The sequence below is a fragment of the Clupea harengus genome, chromosome 14 (genome assembly GCF_900700415.2).
Source record: "Clupea harengus chromosome 14, Ch_v2.0.2, whole genome shotgun sequence".
NCBI lineage: Eukaryota > Metazoa > Chordata > Actinopteri > Clupeiformes > Clupeidae > Clupea > Clupea harengus.
Window position 1 is genome coordinate 12,888,910 of NC_045165.1, and position 22,500 is coordinate 12,911,409.

General features: G+C 41.6%; 2 protein-coding genes across 2 annotated transcripts in view; both read right to left on the bottom strand.

The window, feature by feature from the left end:
* Positions 1 to 5,925, bottom strand: part of emx1 (empty spiracles homeobox 1) — a 7,042-nt gene extending 1,117 nt beyond the window's left edge. The window contains exons 1-2 of the mRNA XM_012826818.3: positions 5,579 to 5,925; positions 3,423 to 3,607 (exon numbers count right to left, since the gene is read on the bottom strand). Coding sequence (XP_012682272.1) covers positions 3,423 to 3,607; positions 5,579 to 5,924 — 531 coding nt within the window. The 5' untranslated portion in view covers position 5,925. The remainder of the gene's footprint in view (positions 1 to 3,422; positions 3,608 to 5,578) is intronic.
* Positions 5,926 to 18,001: 12,076 nt separating this feature from the next.
* Positions 18,002 to 18,997, bottom strand: noto (notochord homeobox). The gene is made up of 3 exons (XM_012826756.2): positions 18,625 to 18,997; positions 18,319 to 18,503; positions 18,002 to 18,202 (listed from the first exon to the last, which is right to left on the bottom strand). The coding sequence occupies exons 1-3, from the start codon at positions 18,995 to 18,997 to the stop codon at positions 18,002 to 18,004; spliced, it is 759 nt and encodes a 252-aa protein (XP_012682210.2).
* Between the last annotated feature and the right edge of the window lie 3,503 nt (positions 18,998 to 22,500).

Below are 22,500 nucleotides of genomic sequence, written 5' to 3' on the forward strand. Positions count from 1 at the left end.
TCGTTATAGGGAAACCCACACCTGGTTTTATATGCTCTAATGTTGTTCCGTAGCCACCAACACGAAAATACACGAGACCTGAAATTTCAGTCCTTTCAAAGAATTCTCAGCTCGTGTCCGATGCTATGAAACTGTATGATGGCATCAGCATAATTTCAGAATTTCAGTTTGTGTCTCAATCTCTGTCAAAAGTTATACACATTAGTCGTTTTGTAGGGCAAATGTGTCTCTTTTAAGTTTTGCGCAATATTTTGACAGCACAATTGATGCGTTTTGACAGGAACACAGGTAACTGGTGGTTGGGATCAGTGATTTCTTAGCCAGATGCAAGTATAATTATTAGGTACATGCAATGTGTCATATTCCAAATATCTTGAGGAGAGCTCGGCTGGAGACAGTTGTTTCACGCATTACAATCGGTTGCAACCAGCAAGCGTTGCTAGCAAGTGAACTAGGCTTGCCACTTTTGCAAAAAATGTGACACCTTTGGTTTTGTGTCCCACTGGCATTTTGAAAACCATCGCTTAAAAGACCACAATTTACAGGGGGAAAAAACCTTATCCACCACTATTTTGTTTTGATTAATGCATCGCTGATGGTGTAATTTTCACTTGATCCCTTACTGGCACCCCTCGCCCACTGTTACAACTGTCCCCACTGCACTCACTGCATTTAGATACAAATTTAAGAAAAAGTAAGGCATCTGTGCTTGAATTAGTAGGCTAAATATAGAGATGAACGTATGTTGCATATATGTTAAAATTAAAAGTGTCACTTATGCCGATATTTGCAAGAACGCAAAAGGTAGGCCTATACAAAAAAGAAAAGGTGTTACAACAGTACCTGCTCTCCCCTACTGTACGCTTCAAAATATTGTTGTCAAGTCTAGTGATGGATTCCTTTAATACAATTATGTATTCCAAATAAGAACATAGTAATCAAAATAGTGTGCATACAAATATTAAGGTTTATGTACTAAATGTTGCGATTGTTGCAAACTCACTTGAATCTTACAAGGAATCAGGCATTTGAATTCTGTGCACAGTTAAGCCAATTGGTACTACTCGATATTAATCTGCCAAAGCGTCAAAACAGAAAAGCTGACTATTCGAAATGACCTATCCTTTTTTTTTCTCTTTAATTCAAAAGATGTAATATAGCCTATTAACTTGCGGACAATAGCCTCCACGCGTCCAGCACTGAAAGCCATCACTCTGTTCCGCACTTGACTGCTTTCTCCAGTTCATCCCGAGGTTATCCACTTAAGTGGCCGGGGAAGCGGCAAATGTTTTCTTTTCTCTCTTGCATTGCCGGAAACTAATTTAGTTGTGGTAAATCAGTGTTGTAGCCTACGTCTGTGGGTGACTGTGTGTGTGTTTAAGTAAAATGTCTCTCCCCTTAATTGATTTGCTCAGACGGATGACAGACAGCAATGTAATTTGATTGACAGGCAAATCAGTATCAACTGAGCGACTACTGCACGTAAATGACTACAGCGTAGTCAAGTTTTAAAAAGTTTTTAACACCTTTAGCAAATAGGCCATAATGGAAATACGCACACGAAAAGAAAGAACTTGATTTGCATAAAATATCATTAAGCCATTTTACAGATAACTTTTGAGTTACTTTAAATTATTCAAGTGCTAAAATTACAGAAATGATTTCACTCAGTAGTCATATTCACTCTCGTCAGCAGAAAAAAATGCGAAAGCGCAACAACGTCCGATAAACCGATGATATGACAAATTTAACCTAGCCTATATATTAGCCTACATTAAGTCCTAAAATAACAACAATTAATTTATGATTTGAAAACATTCGGGGCTCAGGCCAGACTTGTAGGGGGTTTCCGGGGGCATCCTCCCCCGGGATTTTATTTTTCTGGCAGCTAAATGCACCATTTTCACGCAGTTTGAGACAGAAACTGTAAGCCTAAAGACAGCCCATGGCATGCAGGGCCCGTCGTCTGACTCATCCATTATACCACACTGCTTGTCTACATGAAAATGTTTTTACAGACAGAATTTACATTTCTTGTGAACATCATACTGTTTGAATATCGGGAAAAAAACGCCAGCCTCTGTTTGGTAAACTGAGGTTTATATAGGCTGTCTGGAGATCAATTTTATACTGGAAGATATGCGAATTGAGTCCAAACTGTTCTCACAATTTAATTCCCTTTAACTTTGCTCTTGCCTAAATGGTCAGCAACAGGAGATAACTCTTCCTCAACCTCCTCTAGCCTCGTTCGCTCCTTGTTGCTTTCATCCATTTTTTTAAACTGGCAAGCTATCCATAACCTAAAAGTCTTGCCTTAGCTAGCTAGCTACCACTAGTTGCCACAATGACAAGCCCTGTAACCGATGCGTGCATTTTAGTGTACTGTGAAATAGATCTGCTGCTTGAGTGACACACAGATGACCCAAAACGTGCTTGCGTTTTTTAATCAACGACATCAGGGCTTTACCGCATGATCGGAATGACAGATTAATATATCCGGGGCTGCTTTTATTATTCCTATTTTTATAAAAAATAATAATAATTGGGATCCGGGGCTATTCATGAAAAATGTGGGGCTGTAGCGCAGGACGCCCAGGCCTATCAACGATCGCTGGCATGTTGGATTAAATATTGTTGTTTTGTCAAACGCATTCCAACAGACAGGGCTATGACCAACCTAATGAAACACAGTCCAAAAAGTATCATTTAATTAATTTAGACAAACAATAATTGTACTCATTGCAACTCATCAAACTCCAACTTGGTGCTGCGCACTGTCAGGCTACCACATCTCAGTATTTCACTATAGGCTTATTGCAAGTCTACCCTGTGATTAGTGTGTAATCACGTTTAGTAAAACAAAACAATTGCATGATTATATATTAGTAATCTATTATTGATAATGTTTGGTTATTAATAGCCTAATTGTTGCATTATTAATGTGTCCTTTTATTATTTTTCGTAAAATGAAAATATTACTTTACACAAAATATGATTTTCTATTTCGACTGATTAGAAACATATTATTTTATATATTTACAAAAACATCCAGATAAGGTTTTGAAAAGGATATGCCTACTGTGGTTACTTAAAGAATAAAATACGGAGAGGTATAAGCTATTCTAGTTAGTGCGGCTTAATTGATGTAGGCCACACATTAAAATAACTTTCCTATTCATTGTATTGAAATAGATTTGTTCAATGTGAGAAAATGTGCCTTTTATTTTTTATAAGCCTAACCATTAATTTAGGTGATGGCACAATGACTAAAAACTGACCACAAACTACAAGAAGGGACGCATATGTTATAAAGTATTTGCACTGTATTTGTAATAGCCTTCAGACAATAACGTGGATCAACCTAAAAGGTAGGCTGTGCATGCGTTCCCGAGTGTATCCGTAGGTGCGCACGTATCGTGTACCTGTGTTTCTGACAGGCTCAAAGTGTTGGCGAGCTGCTTTCGCTCTGCTCCCACCACGTAGTGGTTCTTCTCGAAAGCTCGTTCGAGACGCAGGAGCTGTGACGGAGAGAATGCCGTCCGAATGCGCTTGGGCTTCCGAGCAAACGGCCCGTGCAGGAGGAGGGCGTCTTGGGAAACGTCGTTTCCTGAAAAGAAGAAAGAAAAAACAAACAATTAGGATCCAGAGTGACCAGCTCAAGGAATGGGCACGAGGTATTTCGACGCAGTGAAGTGGAAACGGGCGCAGCACGAGGCCAGGTGGCCCTGTGGTAAAGCCGTTCGCTCATTAGCCTCCCGCTGCACTGAATACGCCGGAAGCAGTCGGAAGGCCTAGAGCCTATGAGGGCTGGAAGTAGCACATCCACAGCACTTACTCTTGTTGCACAATATTTGTTGAATTGAATTGAATTGAATAATATGTTTAATATTAAATGTTATTGTCCTATTTTGCATTAGGCCTTCGGAATGATAGTCTGGCCACTCGGTCTGACCTAATCAATTGTGGCCGAAGCTGGCAACTTCCTGTCCATATTTGGAGCTACAGTAAGGTAAGGAAATGTCGAACGTAAGTCGCACATGAGAGTTATATCTGACTCTTTAAGGCCTACTTATGTGGCTTTTAGTAGGCTTCTTAATTTTAATGAAATCATGTTTTTAGGGTAGGCCTATAACAAGGGGTAAGACACCGTTTGGAATATTAACTTGATCTAGATAACACTGGCGACACATGGTATTACTTAAGATTATGAAATAGCATCGTAAGCAGTCAGGCGCAATCAAAATGTTACATTTCTGTTTACTTTATGATGCCACGAGAGTGGTGGCTGAGGCCCATAGGGAAGAGAACCACCTGACAGCGACCTTCATGGTATAAATCCGGGATTGGGATTGAAATAAATATTATGTACGAAAATACGAATAATAGCCTACAGATTTCAGCAATATATCGATGTGTCAATGACATGTATTAGGGAGCATATGTTGGTATGATCAAACTGTGAATGTAAATTCAAGTACATACGCACTTACAGCCATACTTTAGTGAATCAATTCGATTGTAAGTAGGTTATAAGATTTCATTGTAGGCAAGTTTTAAATCGCACATGTGCAAAAGTCTATGCGAGAAAGGGAATTGGGTCCTATATAAACAACGATAGATCATTTAGACAGCGGAAGATTGCCGATAGTCATGGCAATTAATTAAGTCTATAATCCTGTAATAATCCAATAATTACAACATGATAGGCAATTTGTGCCGTATGTGTTCCTTCCTGGTTATGAAAGTTGTATCAGTTAGGCTGTAGCTTATTTTATTTAGCCTTCAGCTGTCTTTAGGTTGCCTAATTTTAGGAAACGAAAAGAAGGACCTATTACAAATTAGGCAACAATTGTATAAGGCAAAATGCTTCCTCACTCCCAATTAGCCTTCTTACTTTTACGCCACAGCCTCTAGCTGAAGATTTCTTTCATTTTTTCTTCTTCTTCTTGTTTTACTACTACTAGTGCTACTACTCTAGTACTACTACTAGTAGTAGCACTACTATTTCTTCTGACTTTATTTTACATCTGAGGTGACACAAGCCCTCGTACCAGCGCACTAGCTGGTTTAGCCCAGGGGTGTGTGAGAGAGAGCAGGCTGCTTGGCAAAGCTCGAGCCTAAGGCGACCGGCTAATCGTACATTTTCATTACAGCTCGCGACACAAAACAATTCCCGCTATCTATACGAGTCCGTGCCACCACCTCGGAAGTATAGCCACCGGCACATAACGGAGAGCGCTGCAACAAAATTCTAGATAAAATACATGAGCGACTCTTCTCAGAACAAAGACATTTTTAGATGCAAAAATTGCATGACAGGAAAACAAAAACCAGTTTAACATTTCTTGGTGAATTATTATTATCATTAGCATAATAATACTAACAACAACAACAATACTACCACTAATAATTTGGATCTGCATGCACGCTGAAACACAAACAGTATAATGTCATAGCAGGCTACACTTGACTTATTATGGATTGGAAGCACCCAATTACACATCAATTAAACAATAATAATAATAAAATCCTCACTAATATGAATCCATATTTCTGTAGGTTATGAGTAGTTGTTCACCTTGGAATCTGTGACCAAAGAATCTGTTGCGTAAGACCCACGGATAGAAGTTGAGTGGTTCACGGTGCTGCGTGCTAAAGAAGTGCGGGTGTTGTAGGTGTGCGCTGCCAAGCTGGTGCGGGTGCACGGTGAGAGACGGATGGCTGACGGTCTCCGGGAACACCAGCTCCGGATTCGGGTAGAGAGACCGGCTCGTTGGGGGTTGATAGCCGCCCATGAAGCTGTCGGTCGGTGTTGAGGTGTAGCTGAGCGCTGTTGGCCGGATGGGCTCGTCGGCAGTCATCGGACTATCCTTTGCTACTAAAGATTCAATCGTAAAACAACGCTTCCCAGCTGTGGAAAACATCCTTAACAGTCCTTGCAGGTCCAAGAGAAGTCCAGCAGAAGATGCACACCTTCACTTAATCAAGATGATTTTACATAGATGCCGTATCTCACAGAGTCATGGTTCAAACCCCGGGATACTGTGGCATAAAAGTGTTTTTGCTGGACCACTTGAAACCCCTACAAGTCAAAGCAAATCATATGTTCAGGAGCCATTCCAGAGAAGTGAAAAGTGCGCCGAGAGGCACAAGGTCCTGGAAGACCCCAGCTTGTGTCACACCAGACGCGCTCTGATTGGGCGGGTTCACCTGTCAGTCAGGGCTGTTAAACTACACCTGGCGTTTAGATGTGGTAGTAGGCGGAGTTTACATTCATTTGAACGCAATAATGAGCATAATTAGTTTAATTACGGACTCTGACATTACTGGATTACTGCTGTCTGCCTGTCGACAGATTCCATTATCTGGATTCTGATTGAAGCCGACTTTGCATGTATTGAGTTACCTGCACAGTTATAGACATCAGAGGCCTCAGAGTGTACAGGGGGGATATTTACACCTCACGAAATCTTTCAGGTTTAAATAAGGCAAACGACCACCACGACTAAACAAATAACCTTTCCCGGTGCACAACATATTAATCAGTTGATGACATGAGTGATGGGAATCGATTAGTCATCTTAAAATTGCACAGTCTACTCTAATATCAAAGAGGGATACCTGATTCGCTGAGGCTGTCAGTTTGAGGTCCCTAGCTCGTGTATATTGGACACTCAAAGCGGGGAATGCCATCTTATGTGTGACGAATAAATAATGAAACTGAAAACCTTTTTTCAAAGCTTTTGCCAACGGGGCTCATCACTCCTCGATTTTGGACAAACGGGTTACATTTGTAATTATTTCCATGGATAATTTTTTATATAAGGTTGGCAGACTGCACACTGGCCACATGGCGCGGGGGGTTACAGGAATCTCCCGTCGACAGAACCTGAGAGGTAGCTGTATTTTGATTAAAATGAACATGCATATCATTTTGTAATTATCCCTCGGAATTATTGCAAATAATAAAAGTACAAGTGCCCTTTACATTCATGCATTTTGGAGGGGACGCAGCCGATAACATGTTTTACTTCAACCCACTTAAGCGTCATGCCACTGAATCCTTAAGCCTAACAATTTATATCTCATAGGGAGTGTGAAAAGTCTAAAAGACCCTGTGTAAAAATCGAGCCTTCCTTGTTGGACAAAGGGAGCAGCCATTTGAGTTACAATACCAACCGGTTATAGAGTCATAGTTTAGTCTATAACCAGAACTGGGCGGATTTAATAAGAAACCTCCGAGTTCGTTCCGGTTGGTGAGGTATTAACTTCCAGCTAGTGGAGAGTTGGTCCCAGAGTTGGACAGTGATAACATCTCCCCGCCAGGCCACTAGACTTGCACCTGTTCCTGGTCTGTTGAATACCCAAAGGTCGAGGTATCGCGCAGAGAGGCCCTGTGTTGGCGGAAATAAATACTTAAACAGATTTGATGTTAATGGCGAAACGCTAGCGCAGGGGGGCAAACACATGCTACAGAAAGACGAATGCCATTAAACAAAACTAAACACGAAATAATCCAGCAGGCCGAAGGACGTTTTTTTTTGGGAGTCGTTTCCCAACCTTTGCTGTCACTGAAAGTTACCATTTTCTCCCTCGGGGTTATTTAATATGGGCATAGTGTGCATTTAGAGTTAACGTTTAGCTCTGTGATTTGCTCGTTAACCTCGTGAGCGCATTAGAAAATCATTACGCAGAGAGATTGAGCGCGCGGACATCGTGTACAGTGGGTATTTAAGGCCACAAGCCCATAAAGACATACTCAGCTCCTTTAAAGGGGGCTAATTATTATTAATAATTAATTAATCACTGAACTGCTTGACTCAGAAACACTTTTCAAAAGTCAACTGTTTCAAGTGCTTTCAACAAGTTCCATTCGGGCAGTTTGTAGTCTACAATACATCAGTCTCTGAAAGGAAAAAAAATAATCCCTGGGTAAATCTGTTATTATTATTATATAATAATAGTATATTTTGTATTTGTTTCATTATACTTATTATTTTCGCGTTGTTGTTATGTTCCAAAAACAGTTATGGGACACATTTTAAACCGTGGGTTAAACGAGTATAATGGAGATTGAATAATATGATCGGGTAGCGGAAATTAAAATATTATTTAAATAATAATATGACTTACTGTAATTAATTGCATATGGGTTTTACATTCAGAAAATTCATGATTCAGAATTGAACTTTCTAAAGGAGATTCATATTTTCACATGATTCATTAGATGAGTCACTATAACGGCTCTCCATTTTTACTCACTGAATCTGAAGCATGTATTTGTTTGGCCCGTATGTATATCCGTCTGTCGCTATAGTCGGCACTATAGTAACTGGTTTTGGTTTAAGCCCTCGACCAACATAGAGTGATTGCCTATATTCATTGCGCATTCCTTTCAAATTTCTGCTCGAGGTCGGAGGTGTCTCAGGAGTCTCACACCAAAAGCTTTTTTCCAAATGCAATGAATAATATTCCTATACAGAGATGGCTACATGATAAATTGCATTAAAGACATTAAATACATGGGATCATCTCTCAAATGAGAGGATACGCCGTCCCTCATTCATAAAACACCCACACAGAGATTTGTGCTCCTGCACACACACACACACACAAAGAGAGGGAGAGGTTCAATGAGAAAGAGGGAGGGAGAGAGAGGGAGGAAGAGAGAGAGAATGTGGAATTGATGAGGGCACTAGATAACTGTCTCCTGGCCAGGCCAGAAGTGAGGTCATGTCTTTCTCCATGATTGAACTGTTCTTAAGGCTCAATTTGAGCTGTACTTTAACATAGTGTGTGCGTGTCTCTCTCTCTCTCTCTGTATATGTGTGTGTGTTTTATGAATGAGGTATGATGGTATATCTTGGTATATCTTCTCACATTTCCAAAGGATTCATATAAATGCTATACACACACATAAACACAGTCGTATGCAAGCGCGCACACACACGCACACACACACACACACACACACACACACACACACACACACACACACACACACACACACACACACACACACACACACACACACACACACACACACACACACACACACACACACACACACACACACTCTCTCATTCTCACAAACTCAAAGATATTCCAAATAGAAACTTCTTCTCCCCCCCCCTCACAAAGACCCACACTTTCACTTACTCTGATTTTTTTCCCTCTCTGTCTGTCACTCTTCTCTCTTTCTGTAATTAAGAGTTCATGCAGTCTGTAATGAATACTAATGGAGGAACGAACCATCTGTGCGAAAACAGAATTAAAATCTACCATGCTGAGAGAGAGAGGGAGAGAGAGAGGGTAAGGAAGGGCGGAGGGGTAAGGGAGGGAGGAAGAGAGGAAGTTATGAGGAAAAGGTGTGTGCATGTGTGTGTATTTGTGTGTGTGGTGTTAAGTGTGTGTGAGAACCAACTATGAGGAAAAAGTGTGTGTGTATTTGTGTGCCTGGTGTTTAGCTTGTGTGAAAACTAACCACACATTTTCTACACATAAATCATTTATAATCTCCTACACAGTGACAGGGCCACTGTAAAAAAGTAAAAGAGTTAATACCCTATGCTTGTTTATCTTTTATGTTTTGAGAAGGTGTAACTTATTGTTTCGGAACACAGTGAGGGGGAGGAGTACATCATTATTCCACACATCAAGACTGCTGAGCTATTTAGTAACTAAATTCTCCTTAAACAGGCGATGATTAAAGAATGCTCAGACTTTAAACAGCACATTTCCCTGACCTAATCTAGCACTCATTTGCTTCAGTTCCCTTCTTTTTTTCTTCCAGGCCTGGAAGTGCACTGAGGTCATGGTGAATCCCATTACATTGGAGAAAAATGGGGGGCCGATAAATTGTGGTGTGCTACTCATTTACAAGTTCTTAAAAAAATTTAAAATCCGTATCGAAATTAATATCCCTGGTAATTACATCTTTTCATATTCTTGATTTGTCGTCAAGATGTTGGAAAGTGCATCCTCATATAGAAAAGTATCTGATTTAAGAACACATTCACATGCATGTACTTGGTGTGGTGTCAAGATATGTACGCAACACTCTTTACATTTGTAGGTCATGGCATGAAGACTTTAAACCCTGCGGTATTGATGCACCTGAAGTGTTGCTGGTAAAGTGAGAGGACAAGAACTCAAGCTTGGCGTGAGACTCCTCACCTTAGCAACGCTGTCATCACCTAGTGCCATTTGGACTAATTAAAATCACACACACGCATAAGCCATCTCCTTTTAGATCAGAATGTGTAAAGTATTAATACAAATGATGGAAGGCTGAGAAGATGGCATTGGAGGGTTACACCGTGAACAAAGCAATTCAGGAATGAGTAAATAGGTCTGTCCTGTACGTATTTGGCCAAGGAAATTTGTCATAAAGGCCAAAATGCATTCCGGCTTCTACATGTGCCTATATATTCAGGCAATGTAAGTCTCCTATGGAGTTCTCTGAATTTATGATCATTACAGCCTAAGTGCCAACGGAGTGAAAAGGAATGCATTCTTTTTAATCCGCCACACTCTTGTGGTCATTATAGGGACTGCAGTTGTTTTCTAACGACTGGACATTTGTTGAAGCCTTGAGCAAGCCTACAGCCTGGTGGTGAAAGCGCATAGTATGTTTGCAGACCTTTTGGTGCATTTTACTGAACTGTCTCTTTTGGTCTGCCAAAAATATGGAAACTGAGCTGTGACAATCAACAAAATAAAAAATAATCAAAAGAAACCAAAATAGGCTACTGATAGATGTTTTCGACCAACTACTTTTTTTTATTTTTTCAGATCAACAACATACAGATACGTGTCCACTTTTTGTAAGGCAATAGTCACATATATTGATCGGGTCAACTGATATAAGTTAGAGGCGTGTTAAGATAGGCTACTATGCACACATCAAACAGACACATCCGGGTATGTGGGTTTTCGTTGTTTAGCCTATGAATGTTGGCCACCTGATGGCGCTAGAACATCAGAACTGTTGGTGTGTAGAGGCCTTGTCCCTAGAAGATGTGTAGGTTATAATCAGATTCTGGCAGTGGGTTTTTGTTTTGTGTACATCAAGGTTATAATTACACTTATCTGCTCAGGTAACCGTGATCTTTTGAACTCCAATCCAAAACTCAAACTCGTGAACTGGTCCCAAAGTCCCCAATGGAGTTTGACCCATGGAAATGGATCCAATGTTAACCTCTTGTAGGCTCAATTAAATTAGATTAAATTAAATTAAATTAAATTAAAGCGCTCACATTAATTGAACAGGCAGGATTATGTTGCTAAATAGGACGAAGCAAGTAGCCTATATTGTTCATTGGTCCATACCATAGCGAATTTCGAATGTTTCAAACTAAAAGTGTTTAATCACTTATCCATACATCTCGCCTTTACAAAAGAATGCCGTGAGAAAATGCCGTTTATAAACCAGTGAATGGGCAATTGAAGGCGCGTTCACACCCTATGTTATAATTGAAGCTGTCGGTGTCAGCAAACAGAGAAACCGGAGGCTTGCGAGAAGCTCCTCGGGTTGTCGTGGTGAAAAGAGGCAACTTTGGCTTGCGCACCGCTTGGCTGAGCCTCGCACCTCCGTTCATTAATAAACTAATTGAGGGGTTTGTTTCGCATTAGGTTGTGTGTGCTCAGCTAATCTGAACTTCTAAAAAGCTGAGGATTTTCACTCGAGCTGGGTAAGAGCTGGGGAAAGTAACACTCGCATGCGCGCCGATACACCTGCGTGCGAAATGAAGACCTGAACCACCTGTACGCTAGGCCTGCGCTCTGCCCCGTGCTCTCAGGCTAAAGTTATACTCGTTTGCGGACACGCACACCGGCAACTCTGTTCATCACGATGCATAGTTGTTCTCTTTATATTATAGCATACTCTCTAGAGTTTGCTTGGAGTCCGCTTTCTAGAGTGACAATCTAACACCCTTGACGCGAAAAGGCGTACCGTGGCTTAATGTTCCAACGCAGCGATCAGTGATCACCAAATTTCACATGATTTCACTCCAGAAACGGAAACAACAAATAAAAACCTAAATCCTTTGAGTGACGTTTACAATGTTGCTGTGTATGATCATCTGTGAGGAAGGCATAGCATAATTGAATTGAACTACTTGAATTGAATTGTATGTGTGTGTGAGGGGGGTGGGGCACAACATTTTTAAGTTGTGTATTTCAAGTTTAGTATACAGTCAGTTGAGAATCACATGGTTGTTAAGGCAGTATATTAAAAGCATCTTGAGTTTAGAGTGAGAATTTTTCTCATGTCTAGAATGAGAAAAAATGTGCCGTTCTGATTTTTATTGACTTAGTTGTAATAAAGCCATTCTCTCACTCCCCCTCTCTTCAAGGTCAATCTACCATCCGCTTTCTGTTGACTCGAGAGGTGCACGACTGCCCGCCGCGCGCATTGTCCTTCCGTCAAATCAATCTGCTTGGAATTGGCACTTGCCTCGTGCGGAGCAGCCCGTTATAGTCCTGAATAGTGCGGAAAACAGGAACGACACCATTTCCTGTCAGTAGAAAAGGGCTCATTGAGAATGTTGGTGGGACGGTCTGCCATTAAGCGCTCATTTAGAACTGGACCGTTGCTAGTGAATTCTTTCAGCCATCTTGCTCCGCGTCAGATGTCATTGTGTGTACCGTATTAAACCTCTGGCGCAGAGACAAAGCACGGCATCCACTTCAAACGCTTGTGATGGAGGCTAATGACTATTAGATTGACTTGAAGGGACTTGCTCCTGAAATAAAATTCAAAAGAGGACACTTTTGTGCTGTCCTCTACTTTAAATGCTTTGGCACAAATGTTGTTTTGTTATCTTCTTTAAGGCATTTTGTCTTGATTTGCTGTTGCCTTTTATTTGATTTTAATATAATTTTCCTTGCTCATCCATAGTTTTATATTTTAGGGAGTTAATGTATATTGATACATGTGTAGGATTGGTCTGTTTTCCTATAATGGAAAGATTTTAAAACCTCGCAATTTTTACAACCTGCAGGGCCTCTGCAAAAAAGTAACATATTTGTGTGTGCAATCGATGTGTGTATTGGATATATATTCTTTTTAATGACATAATTGCCCAAATATACTCTTATTATTTCTGCTTACAGAGCATTTACTAATGTCACCATTATAGTCTAATGATCATCATCATCAAGTTCTTTCAAGTTCTCACTCCATTATTTTTTGTAATTAGAATGAAAAGAGCTTTATGTCTTTATCTCGCTCTCTCTTTCTGACACACACACACACACACAAACACGCACACACACACACACACACACACACACACACACATACACACACTCTTTCTCTTTTTCTCTCTCTCTCTCTCTTTCTCTGTGTCTGCAGGTGTGGTTTAAGTTGGAGACAGAGCCTTTTAGGTATGGTTGTGCCGTCTGCCAGGGACCTGCTAAAGCCGGTTAGTGTGGCAGCTTGCTTTCAGCATGGCAAAGGTTAATTAGTATGGATTGGTAATCTCCCTGTATGAACACAGAGGTTAGGATTGGAAACACTAACACAGTCATCACAGTGTTTCTTTCAGCTAATTCACTGTGCCAATCCAATAAAGAGTTACTAGCATGACCAGTGGACCACTAAAGCATAGCAATCCTCTCTAAGCCCACTGTTTCAAAGTGGCAATATCAAGGTGCAGGTCCTCATTCAGGATGCCTTTTGCACTGGAGTGATGACAGCTAGCAGTAACACTGATATTGGTTTGGATGAATGCTCCCTACATGTTTAACAAGACATTTGTGTGTGTCTGAGCGTGTTTGCATGAGTGTATGTGTGTGTGTGTGTATTTTGACTTTATGTATTGTTATGTCAACAAACAATCCAGTTCAGGGCACATATGCACCTGAGATGCCTTGGAAGGAAGATGCCATGTCTGGCTGACATTAACATCCGCGTTAATTCTGTTAGTGTATGACAGTGTGAAGAGAGAGGTGCCATGGGGTATGGGGTTGCGAGGATCAGTGTAGGCAGGGGGATGGGGGTGGGGGCGGGGGGCGGAGGAGAGCTAATTGGGACAGTGAGATTCCCTCACCCCTGCTGGGGTTCCCAAGACACCCCCTTCACTCAGCCCAACCACTGCGGAGAGATTACACCTGATCAGACCAGGCCAAAGAGTGGGACACAAACACAGAGAGGAGGAGAGAGACAGAAAGAGAGAGACAGAAAGAGAGAGAGAGAGAGAGAATCAAGGGAAGGGGATCTGCAGGGGAGAAAGAGACTCTTTCATTTCCTAATCCCTTTCTTTGAGTCTGTCCTGTTTTACCTCTTAGCCTCTTAAACACACACACAGTTGGAGAGACAGTGTGAGAGTGGGGGGGGGTAGCGGGTGGGTGGGGGGTTGTAGAGCGAGCGAGAGAGAGAGGTGTAGAGTAGGAGAAAATGAATGATAAGAGAGACTATGGTCACGTGCTATGCCTTCTCTCCTGTCTTTTGGTGTACATCTTGAATAGGCTTTTAATTTCCCTCTAATCCTGTAAGCACCGGATGTATTAAATGGGTTCTGTTAGTCTTATTGTGTGTGTCTTGCTGGGCCAATTCACCATCTGTGTTGCATTTCGTTAACTATTATGTAATTATAAGAATGTTTTATATTATGTACTGTTTCTCTTTTTACTACCACAAATTGTAACAATTTTAACATTTTCCTTCAGCTGAATAAGGTTTGAAACTTAGAATAAACATTTATATAGCCCTGGAAGTGTGTGCAACAGCTGGATATGAAATTAAAAGCTACCGTTGTTGATACAAGCACAGGGCCTCAAACACTCGCAGCCAAAGTGGCTGTCAAGTGAAGTACAGTACAATTACATGGTTGATTGAAGAAAAGACATCCTCAAGACAAGACCCACCTTTAAATGCCACTTGACTCCAGTGCTAGATGGCTGAGGTGCCCACAGGAGTGCAGCAGTAGTAGCAGCAGAATCGGATTCTTGTAGTTTCAAAAGGTGCAAGAATGGAGGTCAGTAACTATCGCCCCATTAGTATACTCCCAGCAGCCTCAAAGGTCATGGAAAAGGCAGTGGCGGAACAACTCATTGCCCATCTTGAATCCAAGGCACTTTTACATCCTCTGCAGTTTGGATTCAAGAAAAAACATTCCACTGACACGGCCTGCTGCTACCTCCTTGAGGACATTAAAACCAACTTAAGACCAAGGAGGAGTGGTTGGTGCAGTCTTTCTAGACCTGCGCAAGGCCTTTGATACTGTCAATCATAACAAACTGCTTCACAAACACACACCCAAAACTGGATCAAATCATACCTTAGTGGCCGTCACCAGTGTGTGCGTGTAAACAATACACTTTCCCCATTTAAAGCATGCACACTGGGTGTACCACAAGGATCAATCTTGGGGCCATTGCTTTTTAGCATATAAATAAATGACCTGCCTTCCATGTGTGATGATGTCGGCATAATAATGTATGCCGACGACACTGTCATATATACTCATGGTAAGAGCGCTACAGAGGTTACCAAGAAACTAACAAAAGCAATGCAAAAGGTTGCTCTCTGGTTACAAAACTCATGCCTCACCTTAAACCTAGAAAAAACTGTAACCATGTTTTTCACCAAGAGGCACATACTGAAGGATTGCCCCAATGTCTCAGTAAATGGGCAAACAATTGATAATGTGGATATATTCAAGTACTTGGGTGTTACCCTTGACCCAACTAAAAACATGTTAAAAAACGGAGAAACACACTGAAATTTAACATAGCTAACTTCAGATACATAAGGAATTCACTCACAGTTGAGGCTTCTAGTATGTATCTGAATGCTATGATTATACCACATCTTGTATATTGTATTACAAGCTGGTCTTAGTCAAATAAAACAGTTCTAAAACCACTTGAGTCCTTATACAAAAGTGCCCTCAAAATCCATGATAAAAAGCCACATCGCTACCATCACTGTCAGATACTAAACAAATATGAAATTTTAAACTTTGAGAATCTGATCAAGCACTCAAATGTCTGCTTACTTTTTAAAATTATTCATAATGCTGCAGCTCCCCCCTTGAAAAGATATGTTACTCTCTGCTCTGAGAAGTCAACACGAACAACAAGATCTGTAACAAGGGGTGAGTGTAGTGTACCCCAACGCAAAACTGTATTTGGGAAGTCATCATTTTTCTGTATTGCCATGACTCAATGGAATACTCTGCCAACAGACATTATTTCATGTAGAAGTCCCCACACCTTCTCACACCTTGGCTACTGTCAGGACAGGAGTGTACACATTTATGAATTGTGTTTGTGTGTGTGTGTGTGTGTGTGTGTGTGTGTGTGTGTGTGTGTGTGTGTGTGTGTGTGTGTGTGTGTGTGTGTGTGTGTGTGTGTGTGTATGTGTGTGTGTTGGGGAGCAGCCCAGCTTTAAATCTTAGGGGCCAACATCTGACAGATCCCATGTCATGTTGAATCTGCTTCCATGTTCTTTGTTCTGTAATTTTACTTGTTATTATTATGTTTTTATGTACTATTCCATCAAACTGCCCAGGGACTACAGGCGGAAAATAGCAATCTGCTAAAACCCGGCATAATGCATATTCTCTTGTTGTACAAGATTAATGTTTTACACACAAGCCCTGTACCGATAAGTTCTGGCTCTACCTGGACCCCTGCCACATGGATCCCTGTTGAATACATACTGATGAATGGTACTCTCCACTTTGGCCACTTACCGTTCATGCTTGTAAATATAGTTTGGGTTTTCATGGAGTACTACAGAAATGAAATGCATTGCCTGTATCCATTCAGTAGTTAGTATCTTTACAGTGTTTGTAAAGATGGATAAGCAGTCTATGCTAGGTAACCCCTGTCAGGGATGAACTGGGCTCTGCTAACAAGCTTTAGCTTGGATATCAGACCCCAGGCCACAGCACAGCCTCCACTGTCTCACAGACTCCACACTCTCTCTCCATCTCCATCCCTCTCTCTCTTTCCCTCTCTCTCTGTCTCTCACACACACAAACATACAAAAATGAACGGTAACAATGTGCCAATCCCCTTCTGTTATTCTGCCATCTGTTGCCATGGCTAACTCCATGGAATTACTTCCCACAATATTACCAACTACACTGAACCTGCAAATGACTACACTAATGACTGCAGACAGAGTTAGTGAAAGATTACCTTACCAAAAGAGAAAAAAAAAGAAGATCTATCTCTGTAGAAATGTATATAGTAGAGACTAGCAATGAAATGCCACTGGTTGATCTGTTTGTATAGGTCTGGCTCTGTGACTATTAACTCCTGTAATATTACTGCTTGTTTACTTCTGCATTTTTAACACCCATTTAGTGATGCAGCATACTGGTGTGTTCCAGTCTATTCTAACTGAAGTTGTATGAAGTGAAAGAGAACAAGAGGTAGAGAGGTAAGGAGAGAAAGAGAGAGAGACCCTCTCTGGATATCTCTCCATGCACATTCAATGAATGCCTGAATGTTTCCAGGGCTACTTCTCAATGTAGCACTACTCAGTTTCCAACTCAAGAAAACTATCTTGGTTTCCCTTGGTTTTTGGATTTCTTTTGTGGACTGCGATATATCACTGTTGACAGCATGTCACCAAGTTAATGGCTCTTGCATGTCCTTTTTTAGTCTTTGGTGTGCTTTATCAAGAATAACCACAACACCTTATTCTGGAGTTTTGAGAGTTTAGAAATGTAAATCTAAACGGAGTAACCATTTAAAAGTAATCTGATTTAATCCTAGTAGGCATTATACAATTCAGACCAAGAGACATGATAGTTTTAAAAATAAAGTATATTTTGCAATGACAAATATACAATCTCATGACAAAATGGAAATCATTTCCACATAAAAAAAACGACATTGTAAAAGTAGACACTTAAATATAGATCTATATCTATTAATTAAATATTTTGTACAAATAGATAAACTGGGTCCTGTATCTGTCGGGCCACTGGATTATTTACAACAGTTCTTAGGCTTGTTTTTGGACCACGGTATCACTTTAGCAGTCGCTGATGGAGCCCTCAATGTCGATGTCCGATTCGTTGCTGAAATCTTCCTCTTCGTCCCTCTCGTCCTCATGCCCTTGGGAACCGGGACTCTTTGGCGGAGCAGCAAGTCCGAGTTTAGCCAGTTTTGCTTGCTGCTGCTCCAAACTCTGCTTGCGCCATTTGATGCGACGATTCTGGAACCAGACCTTAACCTGATGAAGCAATGCAATAATGGATTAGATCAATGAAAAATGGTGTCGAAATGGCGTGTATAAAGTATACAGTAGTGTAACAGGGAAAACAGGCATAATTGGGTGTGGTGACTTACTTGAGCTTCGGTGAGTTGTAGAGAAGTAGCCAGGAGGAAGCGCTCGGACCCAACCATGTACTGTTGCCGGGCGAACTCCTTCTCTAGTCTGGACAGCTGTTCGTTCGTGAAGCTGGTGCGCATACGTTTGGACTTGCCCGCCTTGTGTTTGAACATGTGTACACCATTTTTCGTCATGGCCGCTTCTGTGGGACAGGAGGAAGGATTAAGCATTAAGCATTTTTTGCAAAGTTAGGCGTAAAGGCATTTTATACTCGTCAAATGGATCACATTTAAGGCAGTCATACGATGGACTTTTTTATTTACCTTGTGCGTAAAGAGGACCACGGCAGGCGGCTTGGTAGCCGTAGGGAGGGCAGTAGTAGACGGGGTATCCAGGCTGAGTGTGAACCATGCTCGGGCTGTACATGTAGTGTGGCAATGACGAGTGCATCTGTCCGTGAACTGGATAGACGGAACCCAGTGTTGAGGGATACTTCACAGTCGTTGAGAGGCTGGTCTTCTCTCTTGCAATGGTGTCTGGTTTGGAGAGCAGTGCATCGATAGTGAAGGCTTTCCCCATGCTCGGTTTCGACGGCGACACACTACAAGGAGTGCTTCCATAGTCTGCATAAAGTGACGCACTAGGACGCACGGAGTAGCCACAAACGGATCCAAGAGGCCTGGCAGGAACATGCATGTTGAACGAATGAAAATCACAAGACACAAGTTGAAAAAAGAAACTTGTTGTAGGTCCTTGTGTGGAGCTCAGTAGATGCTTCTCTCTCTGAAGTCAGTGGGATGAGTGCCTCTGTGCTCAGGCCAGGCGGCTTTTATGCCCGCCTGCGTCCAGAGGTGTGAACAGGCTCCCACTGCGCCTTTGTCTTTCAAAGTAGCAGATGAGAGAAACCAGCGACGCTACAAGGTATCCAATTAACTGATGGAGTTGTAACAGGCTGGGATTGTCAAACATCCTAATAGCCCTTTCCATGACAAGAACCAAGAGGAAGCTCGGTCACTGAGCGGGGGTTAGGGGGCAGGGGGTCGGGATTTACTACAAATTCCTGCGTGGATCTACTCCCGAGTTGTAATCATGACCGCTGAGAACGCATTGATGTCTGCAAATCATCTTATTTCGAGATTCAGAAATCAAAGGCCGCCGCTAGATGCACGGCACAGCGGAACAAATAGCTTCACAAGCACACACAGAGACGGAAAAGAAAAAAGCACGGCTTTTAAATCACAGTAGGGAGACAGAGCTGAGTTTAGCACCATCCTAAGTTACTGGCCCTATTTTGCCCTAAACCCATGCAAAGCCAAGTGATAATCAGCTGTTCATTTTTGTGAATGTAAAATTCTACTACAGTCTGTCATTAAACGGTAATTGTATTTTTAAACTTAGTTTACTTTCTCTTTGGTTGAGTTTACGAAGGCAAGTCCCTAGATTTCAGACCCTCTATCTGTTGTATCCTATACCATTAAAACAAACATACTGATCACCATCTCCTCCCCCTTAGGAGAGAGAGAGCGGTGCGAATGGCACTTTTTTTGCCGAGGTGTGTATGAGGTGTGTGTTTTTGCAGTTCGGGTGTCGAGGCCGTAAATTGGAGAGGAGAAACGGTGCACCTGGGCGTTATAGTTCTCGCTTGGGGTGTTTGGAGACTAATCGGGCCGTTGAGATGACTAACTGGCTGAAGTGTAATTCCCTGGGACTTATATTCATAACTGAATGGATCAGTTTATAGCGTTTAATACAAATGATCCCTACGCTTTCATTAGTCTCATGGCAGGTTAACTGCAAGCCCAGTGCATTTTCAACCTAACACGTAGTTGTTGGTGTAAAACTTAGAATTGCTGTCAGAACGACAGCTTTGGGTTCCAGACCATTTTTTCTATTATTAAACATTTTCCAGACAAGACGAACTTAGATATGTATTTCTTTTCACAGTGTTTTTTCATAACAACAAGGCTACATGACTAAAGGAATGTGTGTTTTACCACAACAAAAACTACATCTTGGATCTTATAATAAAGCCTAATTGACTGTTTATATGGTCAAAAGTGAGCGTGTTGACCAGCTGGCGGTTGCGATTCTCTGATGCTTGCGGCTCCTATTTGTTTTGTATAGCAGGGAATCTGTTATGTAAAGAACGCACCACATTATTAACTGTCAGTTACAGACTTGAAACGCTTAAGATGAAACGCCGGGCTCTGAAATGGGCGATTCTCTCCCCTCTGCAAAACGTCTCTGCCTTTTATGCTTGCGGATTATGGCCAGCTCTGCAAACTTTCCACGCTCATTGCCGAGGCTGTGGTAGCTCACGCAGAAGCTGCTAAAACGCGTTCAAACATATGAAGACAGCGTTTCCCTTTGACCTCACCCTTTCTAATTACGCTTCCAGTATCTGACACTATAGCGTCTAATGAAGAGGACAAACAGTGCGCGGCCACGGCCTTGAGCGCGCCGCCGAGCCGACCACCCACACCAGACTCCGTGTTTGCTGGCGTGTTTTTCACAACTGGAACCACGCCGTGAGAGGACGTCTTTACATATTACCGCATCTGTCCTGTCCCTCCTCGTTTCCCTTACACATCTAACCCCAAGAGAGATGTTTACTTACTGCTCAAGGACACGGTAAAGCTGACAAAAGTGAGGCCATAGTCGACCTTCCTGTCTCACTGTGCCAGAAATATGAAAGACCAACCTCTTATAAGCCTTGTAAATAGAAATGCTTATAAAGGAGCGACATTGTGGACTACATTTCAAATACCTGCTATACTGACTTTCACTCTTGGTAGTTCTGCCTACCACAGTCAACCATAAAGCACTACCTGAGCAAGGCCACTTAACATGTCTTAGGCATGAACATTTCTTGGCAATTCAGGTATTTAAAACATTGTTTTTTTTTTTACTTCAAAATAAATACCAAGACAACTAAAGCAGGGCTTGTTGGAGAGCAGTTCAAAGTCAAGGCTTGCATGGGTTTGTATATTGGAGCCAGACGGGGAATACACTGAGAGACTCATTGACCTGATGGCCCTTTTCATAGTCATACAGGGGCACAGTAGCTGCTCCTCCCTCGCCAATGGGACCTGAAACTCACCCCAGCTCACATACATACACACACAGAGAGAGAGAGAGAGAGAGAAGACCACAAAGACACACACATACTCTCACATACATTTATACTGAGAATAGTTTTTAATCTTAATGCCGTGAAATTTGTTTCAAAGAACATTTAACATAGAAAGATTTGACATCAATGACAGGTTGGCCACAGTTCACAACATGGGCAACAGATTACCAATCAGGCTGTACAATAATATAATTGTGAATGGAATGACCTCCATAATCAAATCACAAATTAAAAAGCATCTTCTGAAACATTCTATATGAGTTTCATTAATGTCCTCAAACCTCATACAGATGCATAAACGGTCCTCATCGCTGTCCTGTTGCTGTACTTGTTTCTTGCTCTTGTTACTTCTCATTGCTCATATTACTCGTTTATGTCGACTTATGTTGCTTGTTTGTTTACTCTTTCCTGTGTTTACTAAAAGCCTAAGGGTCTTTTTTCATGCTACCTGTCTCATGATGCTCCATTACTTTGTGTCTGATTATACAGTTTGATCCATCTTTAAAAGAGACCAGGTATTTGAGACAGGCAACATGTGCATAACTTAGTATTACTCTTACTATTAAACAGCCATTTTGGATTTCCTAAGGATTATAGATCCTCAGTGTCAATTGTAGGTGTAGTGGGCTACTTTATAACACCCTTTTAAGGAAGGCTACAAGCTGTATCTGGTATAGGCCTCTTTCCCATTGGCAGGTAATTGAGCAGAACAAAGGCTAGATAAGACAATGAGATCATAATGATTATGAGGGCTTTCTTTCTCACCTGGGTTTCACATTCAACGCACACACTCACACCTTTTCACAAATTTTACTCTAATGAGTTTATGAGCCCTGGGGCATTATCCAGCAAAGTGGCCAACCTCTTTCCAAGGTTTTCATTCTGTGGTTGCCAACGGCACTCAGGTAGTAGGTAACAATGACCATCACCATTGAGCCCTCATTGTTGCAGTGACTGTGAAAAGGTGTTTAGTGGGAGGCCAGGTAGGGCCAGGTATAGCCCGTCTGGCTTCAATACACAAACTCACAACCACAGGCCAGCCTGATACTTTTGTAATGACAAGTTG

What these genes read in the sequence shown, in the direction of transcription:
- noto (XM_012826756.2), bottom strand. Translation starts at nt 18,997, where the DNA reads ATGCATGTTCCTGCCAGGCCTCTTGGATCCGTTTGTGGCTACTCCGTG. An exon ending in TGGTCCTCTTTACGCACAAG is followed by an intron (nt 18,504 to 18,624) that starts GTAAATAAAAAA and finishes CCTGTCCCACAG; the next exon opens with AAGCGGCCATGACGAAAAAT. An exon ending in TACAACTCACCGAAGCTCAA is followed by an intron (nt 18,203 to 18,318) that starts GTAAGTCACCAC and finishes TTGCTTCATCAG; the next exon opens with GTTAAGGTCTGGTTCCAGAA.